At 40.4% G+C, this 20,419-nt stretch overlaps 1 protein-coding gene across 1 annotated transcript in view; it reads right to left on the bottom strand.

The window, feature by feature from the left end:
* Positions 1 to 690: 690 nt before the first annotated feature.
* LOC306696150 (complement C3-like) overlaps positions 691 to 20,419 on the bottom strand; it is a gene marked incomplete at its 5' end in the record, with an annotated part of 28,332 nt that continues 8,603 nt past the window's right edge. The window contains 27 exons of the mRNA XM_079159693.1: positions 691 to 920; positions 1,183 to 1,327; positions 1,769 to 1,852; positions 1,962 to 2,054; positions 3,986 to 4,075; positions 4,260 to 4,362; positions 4,449 to 4,538; positions 4,674 to 4,764; positions 4,909 to 4,957; positions 5,073 to 5,154; positions 5,322 to 5,384; positions 5,502 to 5,657; positions 5,763 to 5,840; positions 6,221 to 6,306; positions 6,889 to 7,039; positions 16,861 to 16,956; positions 17,068 to 17,227; positions 17,359 to 17,434; positions 17,739 to 17,945; positions 18,108 to 18,197; positions 18,301 to 18,364; positions 18,548 to 18,760; positions 19,151 to 19,290; positions 19,410 to 19,498; positions 19,613 to 19,733; positions 19,830 to 20,027; positions 20,346 to 20,414. Of these exons, the coding sequence (XP_079015819.1) occupies positions 776 to 920; positions 1,183 to 1,327; positions 1,769 to 1,852; positions 1,962 to 2,054; positions 3,986 to 4,075; positions 4,260 to 4,362; positions 4,449 to 4,538; positions 4,674 to 4,764; positions 4,909 to 4,957; positions 5,073 to 5,154; positions 5,322 to 5,384; positions 5,502 to 5,657; positions 5,763 to 5,840; positions 6,221 to 6,306; positions 6,889 to 7,039; positions 16,861 to 16,956; positions 17,068 to 17,227; positions 17,359 to 17,434; positions 17,739 to 17,945; positions 18,108 to 18,197; positions 18,301 to 18,364; positions 18,548 to 18,760; positions 19,151 to 19,290; positions 19,410 to 19,498; positions 19,613 to 19,733; positions 19,830 to 20,027; positions 20,346 to 20,414 (3,029 nt within the window). The 3' untranslated portion in view covers positions 691 to 775. The remainder of the gene's footprint in view (positions 921 to 1,182; positions 1,328 to 1,768; positions 1,853 to 1,961; positions 2,055 to 3,985; positions 4,076 to 4,259; positions 4,363 to 4,448; positions 4,539 to 4,673; positions 4,765 to 4,908; positions 4,958 to 5,072; positions 5,155 to 5,321; positions 5,385 to 5,501; positions 5,658 to 5,762; positions 5,841 to 6,220; positions 6,307 to 6,888; positions 7,040 to 16,860; positions 16,957 to 17,067; positions 17,228 to 17,358; positions 17,435 to 17,738; positions 17,946 to 18,107; positions 18,198 to 18,300; positions 18,365 to 18,547; positions 18,761 to 19,150; positions 19,291 to 19,409; positions 19,499 to 19,612; positions 19,734 to 19,829; positions 20,028 to 20,345; positions 20,415 to 20,419) is intronic.

Here is a 20,419-nt window from a genome sequence, read left to right as displayed (position 1 = left end):
GTAGTCTTGCACCATTTTGTGGTCTGGCGAGGCGCGGTCACGAGTGAAACTACCTCTCAATTTTGAGAGTTCGATCTATCTTCCACTTGTAGTCCCACATGACGTGTCATGTTTTAGATGACGTCCGCCATTGTCTGAGCAGTTAGACAATTCCACAATGTTGAATTTAAAACAAAAGTTTTTGGTCACTAGAAAACCATCAACAAATAATAAAAAAAACAGGGCTATGACTAGATGAGCAAATTCAAATAGATAATGTAATTATACACCACAATATGAAAGGGAAGGTTTACTTCTTGGGAAATTGAACAGTTACATTTTTTTTGTGTATCAGTAGGAATACATCTGTTCATTGATTATCGTCATATCCATTTTTTTGTCAACAATACTGTTGGATATGGATAAATTGATGATTTTTTTATGAAAATGCCAGCTTTATTATTGCTGCAGTTCTCAATAATTGATCTATATGAGCCGTTATATATTCGGAATCACAATCGATTATATTTTCTTCATTCTTTATTGTTTAACTTTCTATGCATCAGCCCACTGAGCTCGCTTAACACAATCCAACTTTATTAAACTTTTACTTCAAGTTGAACTTTTTACTATACATTTACCATAACCAACATAACAGTAATTACTTTAATCTGTAAAGAAGACACAGAGAATTATTGAGACCTTTCGGTTTTAATCAATACAGTGCAATATTGTAGGCCATTATATCCCATTGCAGGGAAGGTTTTACAAAAGAACACTATTTTGTTTGCTTTCACTACGCCTTACATCCAAAGATTCGGTACTGGTCGACCATCTCCTTCATGCCCGAACAGATATGTGCGTGTTCTTTGTCAGTTTGACACTCTTCGTTTGTGGGCCAATACTCAATCCAGGTTCTCTCTCCGAGTACATACTGAAACCTGAGGAGAGCAAAGTGAAAAATGCATTGGTTCTTCATGTGAACAGCTATCTGTGATACGCTGGAACATAACATGAAAAAGCCTCCTCCCTCCTTCTTTACGTTAATTTACTCTGTCAATAGCAACATAAACGCAAACAAGAGAACAAGAAAGGCTAACTTGATTTAGTAATAGAAAGCAGTAAAACTGTAAAAATATTTAAATACACACACACACACACACACACACAAACCACACACTTTCACATAAAGAACAAGCTTACGATTGTTCTTTGTCATCTCTGTAAATATCTTTGGATGCACCCATGATAAGGTAGTTGTTGCCTGTTCTCAGATCCAGCGGCTCCCTGCAGTGTGAAAAACTGAGCAATGTGCGCACTTTATTCAGAGGACCCACATCCTTGCTTCCTGTAGTTAAAATATAAGAGAACATAGAAAGGTTAAGGATTTAATGCATAGCTAAAGGTGCAGTACAACACATTAGTGATGTATTGTCACATATTCCCAGTACCACAGTGGAATCATGCTTCATGATATAGTTGGACATACGCTTATTTGATTTCTTGCAGAGAGTTAGATTGATACCTCTATTGATACCACTCTCATGACTGTACAGCAAATGTGCAGACGACAGCCGGCTAACTTAGCTTAGCATAAAGACTGGAAACAGTTAGCCTGTCTATTTCTTGGCTAGAACCAACCAGTAACTTCCTGGAGTGTCGACTTGTTACCTGGCAATGCGAGCTAATTTGGCTGGCTACTACAAACATGTGAGTGTTACCAGTATTCTCATCCAACTTTCTGACAAAAAAGCAAATATGCACAAGTCCCAAAATGATAAATACCCACCTTCTTTGATGACTTGCAGTACCCGCACTTTGTAAATATCAGTTGACAAACCGTCTCTATACTCTTCCAGTCCCACTTTGTACGCTTAGGACAGACAAGTTGCAGATTGTTAGCGGAGTTGCTAGTCTCTTACTCACATCAACATACATTTTTTGTATAAAAGTGCTTTATAAATGCAGTCACGCTCACTTACCAAAATCTATTTTATTGTTCAATTCAGTCTCACAGACCTTAGCTGTGCGCTGATCATTGCTGACTTTGTCCTTCTTCTGCATACTGCAGTTCTCTGGAAATAGACAAAGTAAAAACACGACTGATGACCCTATGAAATAAACCCATGTGGATGTGAGAGGGAGAGCTGATGGGTGAGTGAAGCTGTATCTAAATCCCAATTTAAGTAATTATTTATCTTGACCAGGGGTCGGCAACCTTTACTATCCAAAGAGCCATTTTGCCCTATTTTCCACCAAATACAATTCGTCTGGAGCCGCAAAAGCTATTTGATGTCAAATTTCTCGTCACATATCAAGCATAGAGGTAAGCCAGCATCGTTGGCAGTGAAAGCAAATTAATACGTCCACGCAGAATTAAACTCTCTATTTTCCTCCGTGACTTTTCTTCTTTTGGATTTAACCATTGATAGTTTACCGAGGGCGGAGGTCTGCAAATCATGGTCAGCCAAGTACAAGGAAAGGCACCGTATGACATAAGATGCAAGTGGCGGATAACGTAGCGCGGCCGTTTTTAAATTAACCACCATTTTGCTCGACAGGGTTCGAATCCAGGTTGATGCGATCTTTCCATAAATATATTTTCTTCAATGTATTTCTTCATACGTGGCTGTGATGTAGTGCTCACTTATACAATCGTAATCCCCACAATATATATGAGATGTGGCTTTTAGATCTCCAGCAATATGTTTGTGAATGTGTGACGCATCTGGCAACAGAGGCAGAAAACAGCTGCTGCTGTTTCGCGACCACAACACACGCACGGAAGGAAACCATACGTTTGAAAACCAGTAGGGCGTAACACCGGCACCCACTGCATGCCCAGTGTACGTGAATAGTCACGTGATATTCGTTTTATGGGGTTTTAGTCTGGATCTCGAAAACAATGCTGAAACGCCGTGTGGATGGAGATAGTTTTTGTTTGTTAAAACTCGTATTAAACGTATTAGTGTGGATGTAGCCTCAGGGAGCCGCAGCAGACGGGCCGAAGAGCCGCATGCGGTTCCGGAGCCGCGGGTTGCCGACCCCTAATCTAGACTGATGCTCTGATCCGACAGGATCCTGCAGGTGCTTGTTGCCTCTGACAAAAAGGTCTGATCATTATGTTACAACCTGGTGATTTACTGTAAACCAGTGTTCATTTTGAAAGCTGTTTTATATTTAGTCTTATTCAGCATTCACAGGGAATCAGGCAGACCGTAGAAGCAGACGGAGGCCTTCTGGATGGCACTGGACAAACCAACCAACAGTCATACGAAATATGTTGCTATGGTGATTGAATAAACTATATTAAATAAAACTATTTCATGTCCTCTATTTTACGTAGTTATCCTTATAATGCATGTAACTATAAAATGCAGCTTTCTCTTAATTTTCTAGAGGAAACTTCGACAACTTTGTCCTTCTCTACTGTACTGCAAATGTTTTATCTTTGGACGGCAATGCTGTCTGCTGTTACCGTTGACGGTATTCTCTGCTGGCCTCACCTGATTTTACTGTCCTGCTCTCATCCAGTAAAATGATTTCTGGTTTGGCGTCTTCCGTCTGCCTGATTGCATGTTTAATGCAGCATCTGTCTTAGTCTTTAGATGAAAATGCTTGTTTGTTGTAATCACATTTTAGGCATTTTCATCCTTCACAGTTTTAGTCGACGACAACTCAAAATGTTTTTGTTCAGTTTTAGTCGACGAAAAGTCATTACATTTTAGTAAACTTTTAGTCAAAAATGTTTCTCCTCTTGATTTTGTCAGTTATGTATATATATATATCAGCAAAAAAAAACATTTTGTAATTTTAGCATTATCCAAAGTAAAACCCAGGTCGAATGATTAATAATGCAGCTCAGTCCAGTCGCACCCACCAGGCCCATTGTGGGAGCCAATGTGGCCCGCCCAACATGCAACATGCTGTGTGAGTGTGTGCATGTGTGTGTGTGTGTATATGTTTGTCTGAGACAGAGAGAGTAGTTTGATATCATCCTGTTTACCGTCAGCACATGTGCATATATCATTTGGACAGAGCTGTATTAACTTTCCAGATTTCCTCTCTGGATGGTAGAATTTCACACAATGTTTTTCTGCAATGGAGAAGAAAGAAATATGAAAAGGAATTTGTGGCAGATGCAGTACATCAGAAAATGTACATTAAATACTTTGAAAATGTAATATCGACTGCTTATCCGCAGTGTTGTCTACTCTGACATCTATTGGCAGCAAAGTACATGGAAGCATCATGTGTGTCTAAGTGACTCTGAGACTCACGTTCATAGTATTCATAAACAGACACAGCAGCTGGTTGAAGGATGCCCACTTTCAGCTTCTGATGGACCCTGAAAGTGATCTCCTCGGGTCGTGTGTGAGAAACCTGTGGACAAAGGTAAGATGGAGATAAACGCACAAAAAACAAGGCAGAGAGAAAAATGATAAAGGCATGAAAAAGGGATGTCTTACCTTGTCCAGGTAGATGATGAGTGAGCCTCTTTCTGACAGGACTGTGTTCATCTCATATTTCGCAATGGTGCGAGCATGTCCTTTGGACAACTACACGCACACACACAAACACACACACAAACACTGTCAGACAACTTTCTAAACCATAAAAAACAACTTGTTTCTCCTAATAAACACAACTTGACTGAACTGTCTGTGTGTATACATGTATCTGTCAGTTCTTACTAGGTCCAGGTCCTTTGTGTTAACAGTGAAGCCAGTTAGCAAGCCAATATCCAAGATTGACATGGATGCATCGCTGTCCTTGTCCTTATACCTACACAAAGAATAGATAGAATAATTAAATAACGGCATTAAGGAGATGGAGAGAAAGAATGATGTTAATGATGTTAGAAAATGTACTATATATATAGCCATGTTACTGTAACACTGGTCAGTATGACATCTTTATTGTACTCACAAAACCTCTATTTTCAGCGTGTATATATTCTCATCCTCATCCATTTTCTCTGCAGGAGCAAAAGTATTTTGTTTATTCGTTTCTCATAAGGTAAGGAACTTGGCAAAAACAAACTGATAAAATGATAACAAATAAACAGAAAGAGAGGGAGCGCACCACATTACCTGGGAGGAGCTGCACAGACATGTCAAACTTCTGACAGTCACTCTCCTTTTCTTTAGGATGAGCGTAATACAGCGACACCATCTGTCACATAGATAAAAGTGTGTCGCAAAATGTGATAAACTGATAGCAATGTGTCTAAAAAATAAAGTCCACACAAGGTTAAAAATGTATTTGGTCTCATCTGAGATTCAAAAAGGACAAATCAACAATCAGCAGATGATAAAACTCTGAAAACATATCGTACTTACTGTCAACGTTGCTTCTCCTGTGCCGGTGGCACTCACTGTCATATTCTGGTATATATCATTGATCTGTGGGAATTTAAATATGCACACAAACAGTCAGGGATCAGCAGAATAAACCTACAGGAAACAACAGGAGTGGTGATATTAATGAGCCACAGAGAGTTTGTTTGTGTGTCTTCTCACTTTAGATGTTCTGGTGGTGTAGTGGTTGTCCCTGTTGAACTTGAACTTGTCAGGCCTTGACCTGCCCGTGAACATGATGTCCACATTCAGATCAAACTCTGGTTCTTTAGCACTGGTCCAGTACTCTGCTATTGCCTGGTACACTATTATGGTAGCCTAGAGAGAGAAAGAGTGAGAAAACACTCAGACACTTAGAACAAAAACAATAATAAAGTAAACATAGGATGGAGGTATCAAGATGCAGAGAGAGGTCAGTGTTACCTGAGTTGATCCATAGCCTCCGCCCACTTTCTGCTGCGTGCTGAACCATCTCACAACAGGTCTGGCTTCTTCAAAGGCCTTTATTAACAAAAGGAAAGTAAATAGTTGACATTTGCTGTAGTCTGTAGTTGCATATAGATTAAAAAAACAACAACATTTAAAATAGAGAGAAGTCCTGATTCTAGTACAGTTGTATTTTAGATTGTAATCTGCCAGTTTCCAAAGTTTCCAAGTCTACCATAGAGCTTCTAAATCTGTTTTTCCTAATATGGCACAACCAAACAGCAGCTACTTGAAACCATCATTTCAAGGCGTTTGCATTACTGAGACAAACATGTCATTGACTTTTGTTTCCAAACCCTCCATCCTTTTAGTGAGGCAACATGGATGATGACTGAGTTGTATGTTTTTTGTAGCATGACATCCTGATGAAACCCAAACAAGTGGGACATGCTCACCTTGGCCTTGACCAGAGCAAGAAGAGCATAAGCTGTGGCCTCCAGAGTGTAAATATGTCCCTTAGGTGTTGGCCAGTGGGTTAACGCTGAAGAAGACGCACACAAAAAGTTTTTTTTTACAATGCTGTATCTGGAACAAAGCTTAATTTACTAATAATTTCCCAATCCCTCGTTTTAGAATATTTTATGCTATAGAAATAAAATAAAAAAGAAGAAAGTAAAATGTCCTCAATTTTAAAATGTTTAACTAATCTTTCTACATAAGAGCCCGACTGAGAACAGACTATTAATTAAGAACAATAGCGATTATTGATATTACAGATATAAAAAAAATCTGATATTTGGTTTTAACACAAACAAGCATTTCTGATCAAAATACCTTAAATTTGTAATTCAAAAATTGTTCCCAAAATATGTGCTGAGAAGGACACTATATAGCTGTAAAATATCAAATCTGGTGGACTATCTGTGTAAATGAGACACTGTTTCTAAATCACTTCAAACATATATTTGAGATTTTTTACCCAATATCGCCCAACACACCGTTGTGTTGGTCGGGCTCAAATACATTTCTTATAGAAACTATTAGTAGATGTGTAATATCCAAACACTACAACATAGAATCTGTTTCTGAAAATTGGTTTAAGAATATTGCTGTGTGACGACACCTGGGGAAACAAACTTGAAGAGGATCTCCTTGTTCAGTTTGTCTTCATTTGCCAGGGCATATGACGTCATGGCAACAGCATATGGGTTGGTGAGGCTGGGCAGGCGCCCTTCCAGATAGACCACTGCTTTGCTTATACTGTGTGGCAGACTCTGGATGAAAAACAGGAAGGAGAATGAGGAGAGAACAGTCGGATAACAGTAATCCATCCATTTTAAATATCCCATTCTGTACAGGAATGTTGTAACATTTGATCCTGGGACATTAGCTAAGACTGAGTTACTATTTGAGTGTGGCTTTAATGCTCCATGGACATGCCAAACTAAGGGTTGGCAGCAAATGTTGCCAATTTGAATATGTCACATGCTTCGAAAGAGTCATTTTAGAACAATTGACCATTCGATAAACCCCTCCCCTCGAACAGCAATTGCTATTTTGGTTTAGCAACTGTAACTACACCCGACAGATCATTCCACCTGAAGCAGTATTCAAACTTCTTTTTTAGCCATTCTAAAGCAAAGATATAAGGAATGGAATAAACATTGTGTCTATTTTAGACGTAAAACGTAAAATGCAATTGTTAGTATGTCCTTGTAACACTACCTACAGAAACATTATTCTCATTACCTAAGAAATAATACGTAGTATTTCCCGACTGAAGGCGTTTTTGGTAACTTAAGCCACTCTGTGCAGCTGTTTATTGTTTTTGGTGAACTCCAGCAACCTCCAGCAAACATTACTGAAGACAGCTTACGTTACAAATATAGCTAAGCTAAGCAGCCAAGTTATTAGTATATATATATATAAACATGAATACATGTCAGGGACGTGCGGTCAGGGGAGGCAAAAACAAATATTGATAAAATAATATTAATATTAATATTTCTCAACTGATCTGTGCTATAAATGTAATTTCTGAAGGATTCCAATTATTTCAAGCATTTTTAGAATCAAAATCGCTGAATTTGCGCATGTCCTGTTCAAACAGAGAGGAGACACGCGAGGTGAGGCAGCAACGAGCTGTGCCTCATCTCAGATTGTGCAATCCCTCACAAACTGGGTTGAGCGCGTGCCTTTTGCTTTCTCATTGTTTGTCACCACTGTAATATTTGTTGACACTTGTATTATAAGTCCTTTCTTTCCATAGAATAGGTCATGTATTTCACGTGTGTGTAGAACCTATTTAGTCTTGTTGATCTGACAGAAACCGCAGTGAAGAAGCACAGAGGGGAGGCAAACAGTACCTCTGCCTCAATGAAGGGGGCGTGCGAGAGCCCACGGGTCGGGTTTATGCTTGTTCTGCCGTTGCTCTTCTTCTATACTTCTCTTCTTCTTCTTATATTTTGTTTTGACCACAAAAATGGAAGATTCTATATCCAAGCTTCAAAGTTTCTCAAAAGGGAAATATGACCAAATTAACAGCAATTCAACATCGGACAGGTAAAGTAACCTTTTAATGTGTTTGTTGTTCTCTTTATACATCCGTGGTTGTTACACAGATTATCGCTGGATCTTACGATTTTCACGGGTGGCGTCCGCGAGTGCTCCGCTCTTGAGACGCTCGCGGCGCACACGCTCCCGGTGGAATGAAATATGTACCTTACCTATGTGTGTGTAAAGAATGCTGATATGAAATATGAAAAACAATGTGGAGAATTTAAGAATTAAAAGCATTATTTAGTAGAATTTATAGCACCCCTAGTGGTGAATGAAATTGTCACAATGATGAGAATGTAAATTATGTTAAGAGTCACAATATATTTACTTATGGAATGTAATATAGGTTTACAGGATGTTTACTTATAGGAGATATTATATGTTTGCAATAAGTTTACTTGTAGGAGTCTTTTAACATAATCATTGGAAGTGTTGAACCAAAGTACAGTCACATCGTTATGGGGGTTCTGAGCCATGAGGCAGAGACATCAAAGGGGACACAGAGGTGCTGGACAAATGGCCAAGGAAGGAGGAGGAGAACCGGAGACAACTGAAGTGAAGCAGACGGCCATAAAACAGAGAGCACTCCTGGGTAAGACCATGCGGTCCCAGGTCAGAGGTGATGTCAGAGGTGATGTCACAAGGGGTCTAGCCATTGAGATGAGCAGTGGATCGATGAAGGAGGCGTCAGAGCGATTGGAAGCCAATCACTGACCCCAGAAGACGGCCTTTGTGTTTTACGACAGATTTCGGACACTTTCCGACCATCAAAGGACATAAAAGGACTGTTTGCGAGGACGTGCGCCGGGCCATGGTAGTTCGCTTTGCAGGATCCGACTTGGTCGGGCCTGTGAGGGGAGTTGCACGTGGTCTCTGCTCTCGAGATGCATACTATCGATAGTGTATTATAGATTATAATTGTCATCATCAGTTTACAGTCGTCATTGTTTAATTAAATACTGTTTTGAATTTGGACCGGATCGAGTTACTTTATGATGCGCCTGCGCAGAAAGAAGTAAACACAGCAGCGGCCTTGCGCTTCCTCCACCAGTTTCAGCCTCAACAATTTGGCGCCCAACGTGGGGCAAATGGGATTCTGAGAAGGCTGAGGAGACGTGGATCGATGGACACTTTCGAAGTGCGCACGAACTAAAGGTACGCAGAGCCGTTTTAATAAAAATCTGCATAGGTAGACTAGGAAACTTAGGCGAAAGTGTCCCGCGATTGATGTCTCCTGAATGCTGGACACGAGGAGGAACGCAAGCCGGTAAAGTAGAAATTTAGAGTGACTGTAATACTGTATGAGGTGCATTTGCAATCTGAAATACTTATTTAACTAGTGTTGTTAACGCTATGAGCTTCGGGCTCTAGATATTGTTGCGAAATCCTACCGGTGAGGTCCGTCCAGAAGTACGGTCCGTCAAGAGAACGGAGCGTCAAGAGAACGCAAGCTTTGAAGAAGCTAATATAGCTACGGGCTAATAGAGTGGCATAAGCGGCTCTGAGTGTCGAGTGATCTTCGGTGAAACGACGACTCTAACGGGAAGGGTACAAATTGAATACGAGCTTAAGAAGCCGAAAGAACGGGTCACGTTTTTGTTAGCTCCACTGGTTGGAAGCTAGCTGTCGCGAAACGCTGGTATGACTGAGTTCAGGGGAATCTAATTTGGGGGTTGGTAATAGGTAATGAATGGGGCGAATTGTGCATTTTGTTTTGTAACAGCTGTATTTTGTGATAAATGTTGTAGTGTTGTTGAAAGTTGTGTTGTAAGAAAGGGTAACGTACGGTGTGAATGAATTGTTTGAAGCCTGGAGCTAAAGGCCTGCTCCGGTGCTTACTATAGATATTTAGATAAACGAGGAGATTATAAAATAACCGGTGCATGTGGAGAAGTCAAAGCACGGTCTAGCAGAAATAGTGTGTGAATTCGGCACGTTATTGAGTTCAAACTATGGTGCTTTGTGTAACGTTTTCGCCAGTTAGCTTAGCTTGTTTCGTTAGAAGACGAAGCGAGGTAGCTGCTAGCATTAGCTACAAGCTGTTTCCGGTCACATCCGGTTGAAAAACCATAGAAGAAGAAGAGAACTCTGCACAACTAGCGGTTTGGATGAGTAATTGCATGATTACAGAAAACTCCATTACCCAGAAAACCTAGAGATGAAATCTGTTTAGAACTGCAAAATAGTTAACTACAATACGCCACCCAGTAGATTGGTAGATCAATTACAAAAGTAAGTTTTTGATGACAAACTTGTAATATTCATTGTTTTTGACTCTATAATCTTTTAACTTGCATAGTGACTTCAATTGTTGCTTAGCATCAACACAGCATTTTAGACTACCGTAGATAATTTTACATGTACTTGTTCGATTGGAAATTAGTTTCAATTCAATAATTTAACTTCAGATGGTACGTTTAGCTTTAATCCAATATTTTGACTTTCAGTTTTAATTCAATTTTATTCTACAATTGTTAACTTTGATTCAATATTTCAACTTGCATAGTTGATTTAGACTTTGATTCCAGCAGTTGTAATTTTTTATTTTATATTTTAATTCAGAATTTTAATTTTCATAATTTTTAATTTTACAATTTTTAATTGTAATGAAAAATAGAAAAATACTTAATTTTTCACTCAGTCAGGGCTACAGTCGGAATAGAGATTCGAGGGTAGACGGAGTAGAGAGTTTATTGAACGCTCCTAGCCTGCATAATGTTTACATCAACTTCGGCGAGCGGCTCATTTTATAGCCAAGTTTGCCAAGATGACTTAGGAGTACCAAGGGGGGTGCTTAATTAATTTAAAGCCAGAAATCAGATTTCTTTGAGATACTGAAATTTGGAAAATTGACTCTGATAAAAAATTGGTTTGTTTGTTTTGGGTTTTGTTCATTTTGGGGTTTTGTTTTGTTTTGTTTTGGTTTTTGTTTGTATGTTTTTTGAGTAAAATTGGGATTTAAAAGTGCACAGAATTGGGACATAGAATATTTTTGGTAATATTCATAATAATGTTTCGATAATCAAACAATTGGGAGGGAAGCAAATTGGGGTTCCTTGAAAAGGCAGTTTTTGCCTAAGAAAATTGTGATCAACTTTGAGTGTGCTTGGAGCAGAGAAAAAGATGAAGCGAATAGAAATATATTGATGTCCAAGAGGGAAAGAAAGAAATGTAAACCGTTAAAGCAGAGGGGGAGAGAGACGAATGCAGTGGTGAGACACACACACACACACACACACACACACACACACACACACACACACACACACACACACACACACACACACACACACACACACACACACACACACACACAGAGAGAAATCTAAGAATTGGATTGTCATTTTTAAATTTGATCTCAACATTGTAGCCAACTACAGATGAGTGAAGATGTATTCTAACTTTTACTGCTGAACTTTGGGTAGTTTTTTGTTTTGTTTGTTTTTAGTCGAGGTACATGGTCGAGTGAATCCTGATCTGGGATTCCACTTCGCTGCCGTACGCTCCCCACCCACAAACAACATGGACGACACCACTCAACATGCCGAGGATGAAGAAGATGAACGAGACTCATTCAAGATCTACAGTGTCAGCCCTGACCGAAGACTTTCCGCCATCCATGAGCCTGGAAAACATCACACAAGAGAATTGTGTGACATGGACAGAGAAGTTTCATCAGCACAGATGCAAGGATGCCCAGCTGATAAGGTATCAGGCCATGAGAGGAAGCTGAAAGGGGGGGCAGAGACTTTGAGACTTTGACACACACCAACTGAAGCCTTTGGGTGCCATAAAAGTGGCAGCTTGAACATCAAAGAAGAGGCTGCTCATCCTCCATGAACAAGGAGTGGGTGAAGGGATCGACAATCAGCAATCAGACTGGGGGGGTGCAGCAGGCAAGCGGAGTGGACCCCTAGTGATGGTGATGCACGCAATACAACAGAGGGTGAGTTAACTTTAGATTCTTAGATGACAAACTCGTTCATTTAATACACACATTAGAAACTAGACAGACACCACTCACATCAGATGTATTCGAATGAAATTGAAGGATTTGGAAAGTTAAGACAAGTCACGTTAACTATTAAGGTATAGATGTTAGGAATGTTACATGCAGGCTGATTCACTTCACTGCACAGCACATATGTTACGTGAACTAGATGAAAGGTTAGAAGAAGTATGACTTAGAGAAGTGGAAAGGTTATGTTATAATGGTTATAATGAGTGTATTGGACAAAAAGTACTGCTGTGTCTCTGTTTCTCTGTCTCCCACACAATCTGAGTTGTAAGAGGGGGAGATTCAACAAGTGTTCTGTTACGAGGCCGAGGAATGCTGTGATGTCTGACTGGCAGCAAGTCAGACTCAATACACTTACTTCAAAAGCACAAAGGATCTTGATAAACAACAGTAATAAAGATGGAGATGCATAACAGTTTTGTTTCTCTGAACAGGAATTTCTGCAGCTGATGCCTGTAGAATTGTGCCTTAAGTGTGCCTGCAAAAATATTCCATACTTGTGGTATTCAATTATTATAAATTGTGAATGAATAAGCCTAGACAATTGCCACATGATCGCTTCCATTGTTACGCTAAATTAGTTTACAGCAGAGATAGCGTGGCAAAGGGGGGTATGTAATGTAATTTTTGATTTTGTTGTTAAAGATAGATCCACATTTTGTATTTGGTAATGTCATAAAAAATTGCAACCTTTGTAAAAGATATGACCAAAATCCAAGTCTTCTAACTCAGTGATAGGACTTTAGGAATATAGAAGATAGGACATGGAAGGAGATTGAATCTTATACTTTTATTTTGGTAACTGTACTATACAGGTTATAATCTTGATGTATCACTAAATTGACACGAGTGAAAAGCAAATTCACCACCGTTGGACGACGATGAAACACCTGGAACTATGTGGCCTTAGAGGCACAATGTGTTGTCTACTGTTTTTTACCATATCAATTGTAACACCTATTCTGCTTACACATCATGATGACACCTATGTGTAAAGAATGATCCTTTTCCCTACACAGCTTGTACTTATTTTAGAAATGCTACACGAGAACTGTTAGAAATGCTTTAGAATGTATTAGCCTCAAGAATTGTTAATGCAGATGTTCAAGTGGATTCCTGCAGAGATTGATTGACAATTATTGAAACAGATATACAGGGCAACAACCAGTTATGAGTTGATGATGCATTGATGGGTACAACTGTTTAATATTAAAGTGTGAGGTATTGTGTTATTCCAGGGAATTGATTAATTCGCTGTGAACAGCGAATTAGGGGGGATTTGTGGAGAATTTAAGAATTAAAAGCATTATTTAGTAGAATTTATAGCACCCCTAGTGGTGAATGAAATTGTCACAATGATGAGAATGTAAATTATGTTAAGAGTCACAATATATTTACTTATGGAATGTAATATAGGTTTACAGGATGTTTACTTATAGGAGATATTATATGTTTGCAATAAGTTTACTTGTAGGAGTCTTTTAACATAATCATTGGAAGTGTTGAACCAAAGTACAGTCACATCGTTATGGGGGTTCTGAGCCATGAGGCAGAGACATCAAAGGGGACACAGAGGTGCTGGACAAATGGCCAAGGAAGGAGGAGGAGAACCGGAGACAACTGAAGTGAAGCAGACGGCCATAAAACAGAGAGCACTCCTGGGTAAGACCATGCGGTCCCAGGTCAGAGGTGATGTCAGAGGTGATGTCACAAGGGGTCTAGCCATTGAGATGAGCAGTGGATCGATGAAGGAGGCGTCAGAGCGATTGGAAGCCAATCACTGACCCCAGAAGACGGCCTTTGTGTTTTACGACAGATTTCGGACACTTTCCGACCATCAAAGGACATAAAAGGACTGTTTGCGAGGACGTGCGCCGGGCCATGGTAGTTCGCTTTGCAGGATCCGACTTGGTCGGGCCTGTGAGGGGAGTTGCACGTGGTCTCTGCTCTCGAGATGCATACTATCGATAGTGTATTATAGATTATAATTGTCATCATCAGTTTACAGTCGTCATTGTTTAATTAAATACTGTTTTGAATTTGGACCGGATCGAGTTACTTTATGATGCGCCTGCGCAGAAAGAAGTAAACACAGCAGCGGCCTTGCGCTTCCTCCACCAGTTTCAGCCTCAACAACAACCAGTAGTCAATGTGCAAGCTGCCAATTGAATGGTGATTTAAGCTACTCTATTGGGTTCATATATTTGTAAATCTGACTCTGAAAGAGTCACTGACTCACCAGCCACGAACCTCACCGCACGTCACTGATCCATGCATGTATGTATATTACAACGAAACTAGTCTAATTTAACATTTGTCCTTACCATACTTATAATGCAAGGACTAACTTGCTCTACATTGCAATACAAAATCCTCTTCAACCACCTCACAGAGCTAATGTTAACTTAATTAGGTATTTAATTACAGTTGACCAGTAGTGGGCCGTCAGGGCCAGCAAAGCCTTCTCTGCTGGCCTAAACTGAATCACAAAGTTATTATCATTTAATCATTTTTCATAAATACACTAGATGTATTATAATTTATAAAAATATTTTTCCCATTATTTTATCTTCTCATTGCACAGCTACTGTGTTCCTCAGTTGCTCTGCTTCCAGTGCAGCTTGTTTTAAGAAGAGCTTTTATCCAATCAGATTTCACCTCTGTGTCTCTAGGTAAGAAGAGAGGCCCCAGGCCTGCAGACTCACAAGTGCCTCCATGTGCAGTTTAAGTGAATGGGGACGATATTGATGATTGTCATAGTCTTCAACCAATCAGATCTTTAGTTTGACATGTTGGGCGTATTCTTTGACGTGCCAGAGCTGCTAGCTGGCCTACAAGTACGTCAGCATTAACGTGCAGCTGGCTCAGCATTAACGTGCGCCGTGATTGGTCAGTGGGCTAGCGTGACTGTTTTGAAGCTGAAGCAGCTTGCAGAAGTTAGTATTAGTAGTAAGAGTTCAAGTTGAAAGATATGTAAGAATAATGACATTGACATGACATTTTCAGCATTTTGCTTGGTGTAGATTCTTTCTTTTTTTTACCTAGCTTTGTTTTTTTTAACACTCAATGGCTGAAGGAGGAGAAACAGATTCCTCAAGAAGGACATTTCAGGAAAAGCTGGACAGGGTCGGTCAACCCCACAGCTAGCAGCCCTGAACCAGCATGGAAAAGGATTTGTACGAACGGTATTTCAGCATCGGAGAAGCGTTGCACATTTAATGGCTGGGAATGCGTTCTATTTGCAACTTGGTGTTTGGAAATGTTTGGAGCTACGCTACGCTACGCTAAACAAGGCAGCAAAACGACACCATTGCACGACAGGACACTCACAAACTATGGTGCATTTGAAAACTTTTGGAGAGACCCAAGTGGATCTACAACTCAACGAACATGTTCGCAGGAGGACCTCTGGCTAGAACTGAACTGAACCGATGTTCCATACAACCGCGTCATTAAACTCTTTGTTAACAAAGAAAGGAGGATGGACTTTGTCTTTAAGTGAACAGCAGCTTTGGTAAGTGAACTGCTTTTGTGTTTTTACATCTGCAGTAGCGTTACTACTGTGTTCATTTGTCTATGGTGCTTTGTTGTCATATAAATATATGTGACTGGTTCTTGTGAGTTTGTTCTTGTAATTGTGTTAATTACATTGATTCTGACTTTAGGAATTGTCCGTTAATGACGAAGCATCCCGTCATCGCGGGGATAGGGTCGGACATTTGATTCTGTTTGGGCTGTTGTTTTCTTTTACAAAGCAAGAATTATGGTCTGGAGAAATGGGGATTGTGTGGCGATTGCTTTAGCCCTGTTTGAATCAGTAGGGAACAGCTAAACACTGTGGGGAGAGTGTAGCGTGTTTGCTGCTATTGTTTTCTGCTAAGCTAGTTTAGCGTCGCGAGCAAAATGTTTCTCTTCCGGGGTGGGAGTGTCAGACAGCTGTCTGTTACGTCATGTGGGTTGCCAGTTTGAGCAAAGTCCACAGAAAACATTATATTTCCCACAATTTAAGCTTCTGCATTTTCCAAACGCACTAGTATTATTCAAACGTATTGTTCGGTTCGTAAGCCTCGTATCGAACGGTTAAATATGAATATGTGTATTGTTACACCCCTAGAAACAAATAATAACCTCAGCTGCGGCGTCAAGATGAGGTTATTAGGAGGTGCAACTGTAGACGGACAGCACTGAAGGACCAGGTATAAAATGCACAGCCCGCCACTGCAGTTGACCAAATCTGCCAGTGGCTAGAATTGCAAACTGGATTTGTCAACCTCTGTGTGAAATGAAGAGCCAAAGTATTTTGAATAGTAAACTCGCCCCTGTCCTTACTGTAAACTGCATGTGCAAGAACAGAAAGCTCTATAGGAGTCGCGACAGTAACTAAGAGGGACGGGACTTCGCAAATGGTGAGTTGCTTCATCATCAGAAAGCGTTGTTTGGTCAATCACTTGTGTAGAATCTGAAAATTAAGAAATAAAAGCAGTGGAGGGAAAAGAAAAAAGATTGTATCATACTCACATTAACAGTGGCAGCGCATAGTGTGCGTGACTCCTGCATGGCAATGAGGCAGAAGGCCGTCATGGAGGCATCTGAATCTGAGCCGCGAACATCACCCTACATGTACGGACACAAACGTGTTGATTTATATAAGGTTTTAGCCGGTGACATGGAATTGTTTCCATCTTGTTATTTTGTTTTTGACGTCAATTAAATCAGTTCACGTACAATCATCTCTCCGTGAATAAGCTTTCCAATTTCTCTAAACAAGCCGTCAGGTTGCTGCGCGTTGAGAATCAGAAACTTAATAGCGCCACAGATGTCATCGCTTTGCACTGCCACCAGACTTTGGGCCATGGCAAACACCTTGGCAACATAGGCTGTCAGCCTTAGAGAGGAGAGGAGACGTTTAGTTTACTTTATTTGCACATGAAATACACCATCGCCACATAGTCAGAATTTAGTTTAAAGGAGAAACATTTATGTATGCATGAGTTCTTGGATATTTGAAAGCCTCACCAGGTGCTACTTTTGTGTTTCGTCCACACAGCAAAAGACCCATCCTTTTTACGGTAAGCAAGCTGGTTCAGGTAGCCTGGACACAAACAAGAACACACAACCAGTTTGAAGAGCCCTGTTACATTTTTTTCCTGTTATAATTGCATCTTTTAAATGATTCTGCTGGCATACGTTTTTGTTTGTAGTCAAACTTGTATAGTCTATGTATTGCATTCAGACCACTAATATTTAGTGTCTCTGCTTGGGTCTGTGGGGCAGTGGTAACATTGCTGTCTGCCATACTGTTTTTATTTTTGATACCACTTCTGCAACGTCAGAAACTTAAAAATCCCACATAGAGGGGCATCAATAAGATTCCTGGTATCTGTGCCAATACCTACCAGTCTTGATGTGTTGGAGGGCTTCGTCACGTTTCTGAAGGCCCACAGCTTCCCACTGGTTGGTTTTGTCCAAATAAGTTGTTGCAATGACAGGTAGAGTCATGCGGATCATGTTCTGCTCTCCACATCCCCCGGGTTGTTTGATCAGACTACCCATAGATGTTCCGCTAACGGCATTCTCCACCAGTGCAGAAACTTGTTCTCCCCCTGCATTCACACACACAAACAGAAAAAAAACTAAACGTTACAAATCAACACAAAGAAACATCCAAAGAAACATGCAAAGGTCCCTCACAACCAGAGAGGTGGTCAGTTCATTTTACAATTACTATGTCACATAACGTGCTCAAATATGGCATAACATCTCACCTGTCACAGAGATCTGTATGCTAGTAGGTGTGTCTTGAACCAAATCTTTCTTAGGAATTCCACTGATGAGAGTTTCTTCTTGTTTACCAGCTGAAGGATAAACAGTGGGCAAGTCGGGGGATCAATTTGCAAGTGATGAAAACACAATGTTACCAAATTACTATATAATGTAGCTGTTTATGGGTAAACTCACCTACACCTTGAGTAGAGGGGTCTAGAATTATAATCTGAGAAGATTTAACCAGTACACCTTCAGGCTGGAACAACAACAGTTAGGACAAACATTACAACTCACAACTATATTTTCGTAGTCTGCTGGTGTGTAACAAAATACAATATGGCTTGCTTGTTAAAATCTCTTCATTTTGAGAAGACTGATACAGTACACATATGTGTTTCCCTATGCTGACTTTAACACGGGAGATCGCTGTTTCTCTCACCACCACCCGCAGCATCTTCCTGATTCCATCATGGAGCAACGAATCTTTAACAGCTGCTTTGACCTCAATGAGGTATTGTCCTTTTTTCAGGGGAATAATAACGAATGGCACAGAGAGTGCAGCATGGGGCTCAACTCTGACCTCCTGACGATACTTCCCATGTTTAGAGGCTGCACTGCACACATCCTCCTTCTCAATCAGATCCACACGCACCTTGAAAACAGGACAAAGATGGAGAAAGAGAGTGAAGTGTGTGTAGCTGTCAAAGATGAAGACCCCCATTGAGCGGATAAAAGGGATCATAGTCATCAGTTTTATTTTAGGTCACCTACTAATGATGCATCCCTAATTTGAAGTAATGTAATGCTTAATATTGTTTCCTTTGGGATCAATTTGAACTTGAGAATGGAAAGGTACACTGGGACCAACCACCATTCATCAAAGACTAGAGTAAGGAGTTAATTTGTTCTATTTAGTTTTTGTGCCACTCGTTGTATGTCAGTCCAATATTTGTTGCACTTTTGTTTGAAATCGCTTAGAGAACAATATCTTGGTCTAATAGGCTCCAGCATGAAGCACCAGAGCAGAGGAACACAGACTTACGGTGGCAGGATCGTCGCTGTAGTTGTGGAGGATTGCCTTAACTTCCACCTGCTCTCTACGGACAGCAGAGTACGGCAGCTTAAGATCAATGAAGAATTCCTTAAAGACAATTACCTCTAACGGATCGCCAACACAGAGTCCTTTAAGATAAGAGGGATAAAAACAAACAAACAAGAGATGAATGAAGAAAAAAACAGAGAGAGAGAGAGAGGTGTAAAGGATGGGAGAGGTTTGCAGATTTTAGTCACTGAATCCTCACCGTGAGTTTTTGACAGACTAATGCCAGTGAACTGCCAGGTTGTGATTGAGTCTTGCAAAGGAACATTTCTCGTCACTGATGTGGTGAGACTGAATCAAAGAAGAGGGTTAACACTTTGAGAGGTAAAGGGTAGCTTTAAATCCTAGTGGTGTCAGTGTGAAGTTATCAGTATATTTTGTCTGTGCATATTTCAGTTGACTCACCAGTTAGGTGTTTGTGGAGGACAAGCAGGCAGTTTGAAGTCTGTCCACAGCCAACTTTCAGGGAAGTTGGTGCGAGAAACTATTTCACTGCTCTCCATGTAACTGTTGTCATCCACCTCACCTAAAGTGTCATTAAAAATGTTACTATTTTCATTCAGTATGACCATGAATAGTAACAACTCAGAGCATCACAACATCCCCTGTCCCCGTCTCTTACTGCAAGCCAGTAGGAGGCTATCCTCCTTCCTGTCAGCTCGCTGGTCTTTCATCTCCTCGCAGCACTGTATGAAGGCCTTGACACAAGCTTCACCATCACTGATGTACTCGCTGCGCCTCTCACATGTGTAGTTGAGAAGGGTTTCCTTCATGCCATCCAAACAACAGTCACACTGCAACTGGTCTTTATATTGACTCACTGGGAAGAAAGAGGGTTGTGGAGGAGAGACAGAGGTAAGAAGATACAGACCACCAAGAAGAATTGTGAACTGGAAAGAAAAATTAGAAATCAAATAATCAAATAAACAAAGAACTAAATGGGACAGGGAGGGGGAAAACTGACAAGAAAAGACGGCTCCTTCAACTTTCAGTATGACGTTAATCCGTCTACGAATACATAGCATGGCAAAGACGAGAACAGTGAAAGTCAATGGAACAAGCTGTCCAACGACACTGAAGAGTGACTGAAGATGACTGATGATGTGTGTATTGGGTAGTTTAGAGCTGTGGTTCTTACGTAAGCTGGTTGTGACGTCCATGATAGTAGTGGCTCGTTTCCTCCTGCTGGGGGCCGGACATTTCAATTCTCGA

This window comes from Pholis gunnellus, assembly GCF_910591455.1.
Source record: "Pholis gunnellus genome assembly, chromosome: 5".
Taxonomy (NCBI): domain Eukaryota; kingdom Metazoa; phylum Chordata; class Actinopteri; order Perciformes; family Pholidae; genus Pholis; species Pholis gunnellus.
The sequence above is the reverse complement of the archived record's forward strand: the minus strand, read 5'-3'. Positions and strand labels throughout refer to the sequence as shown.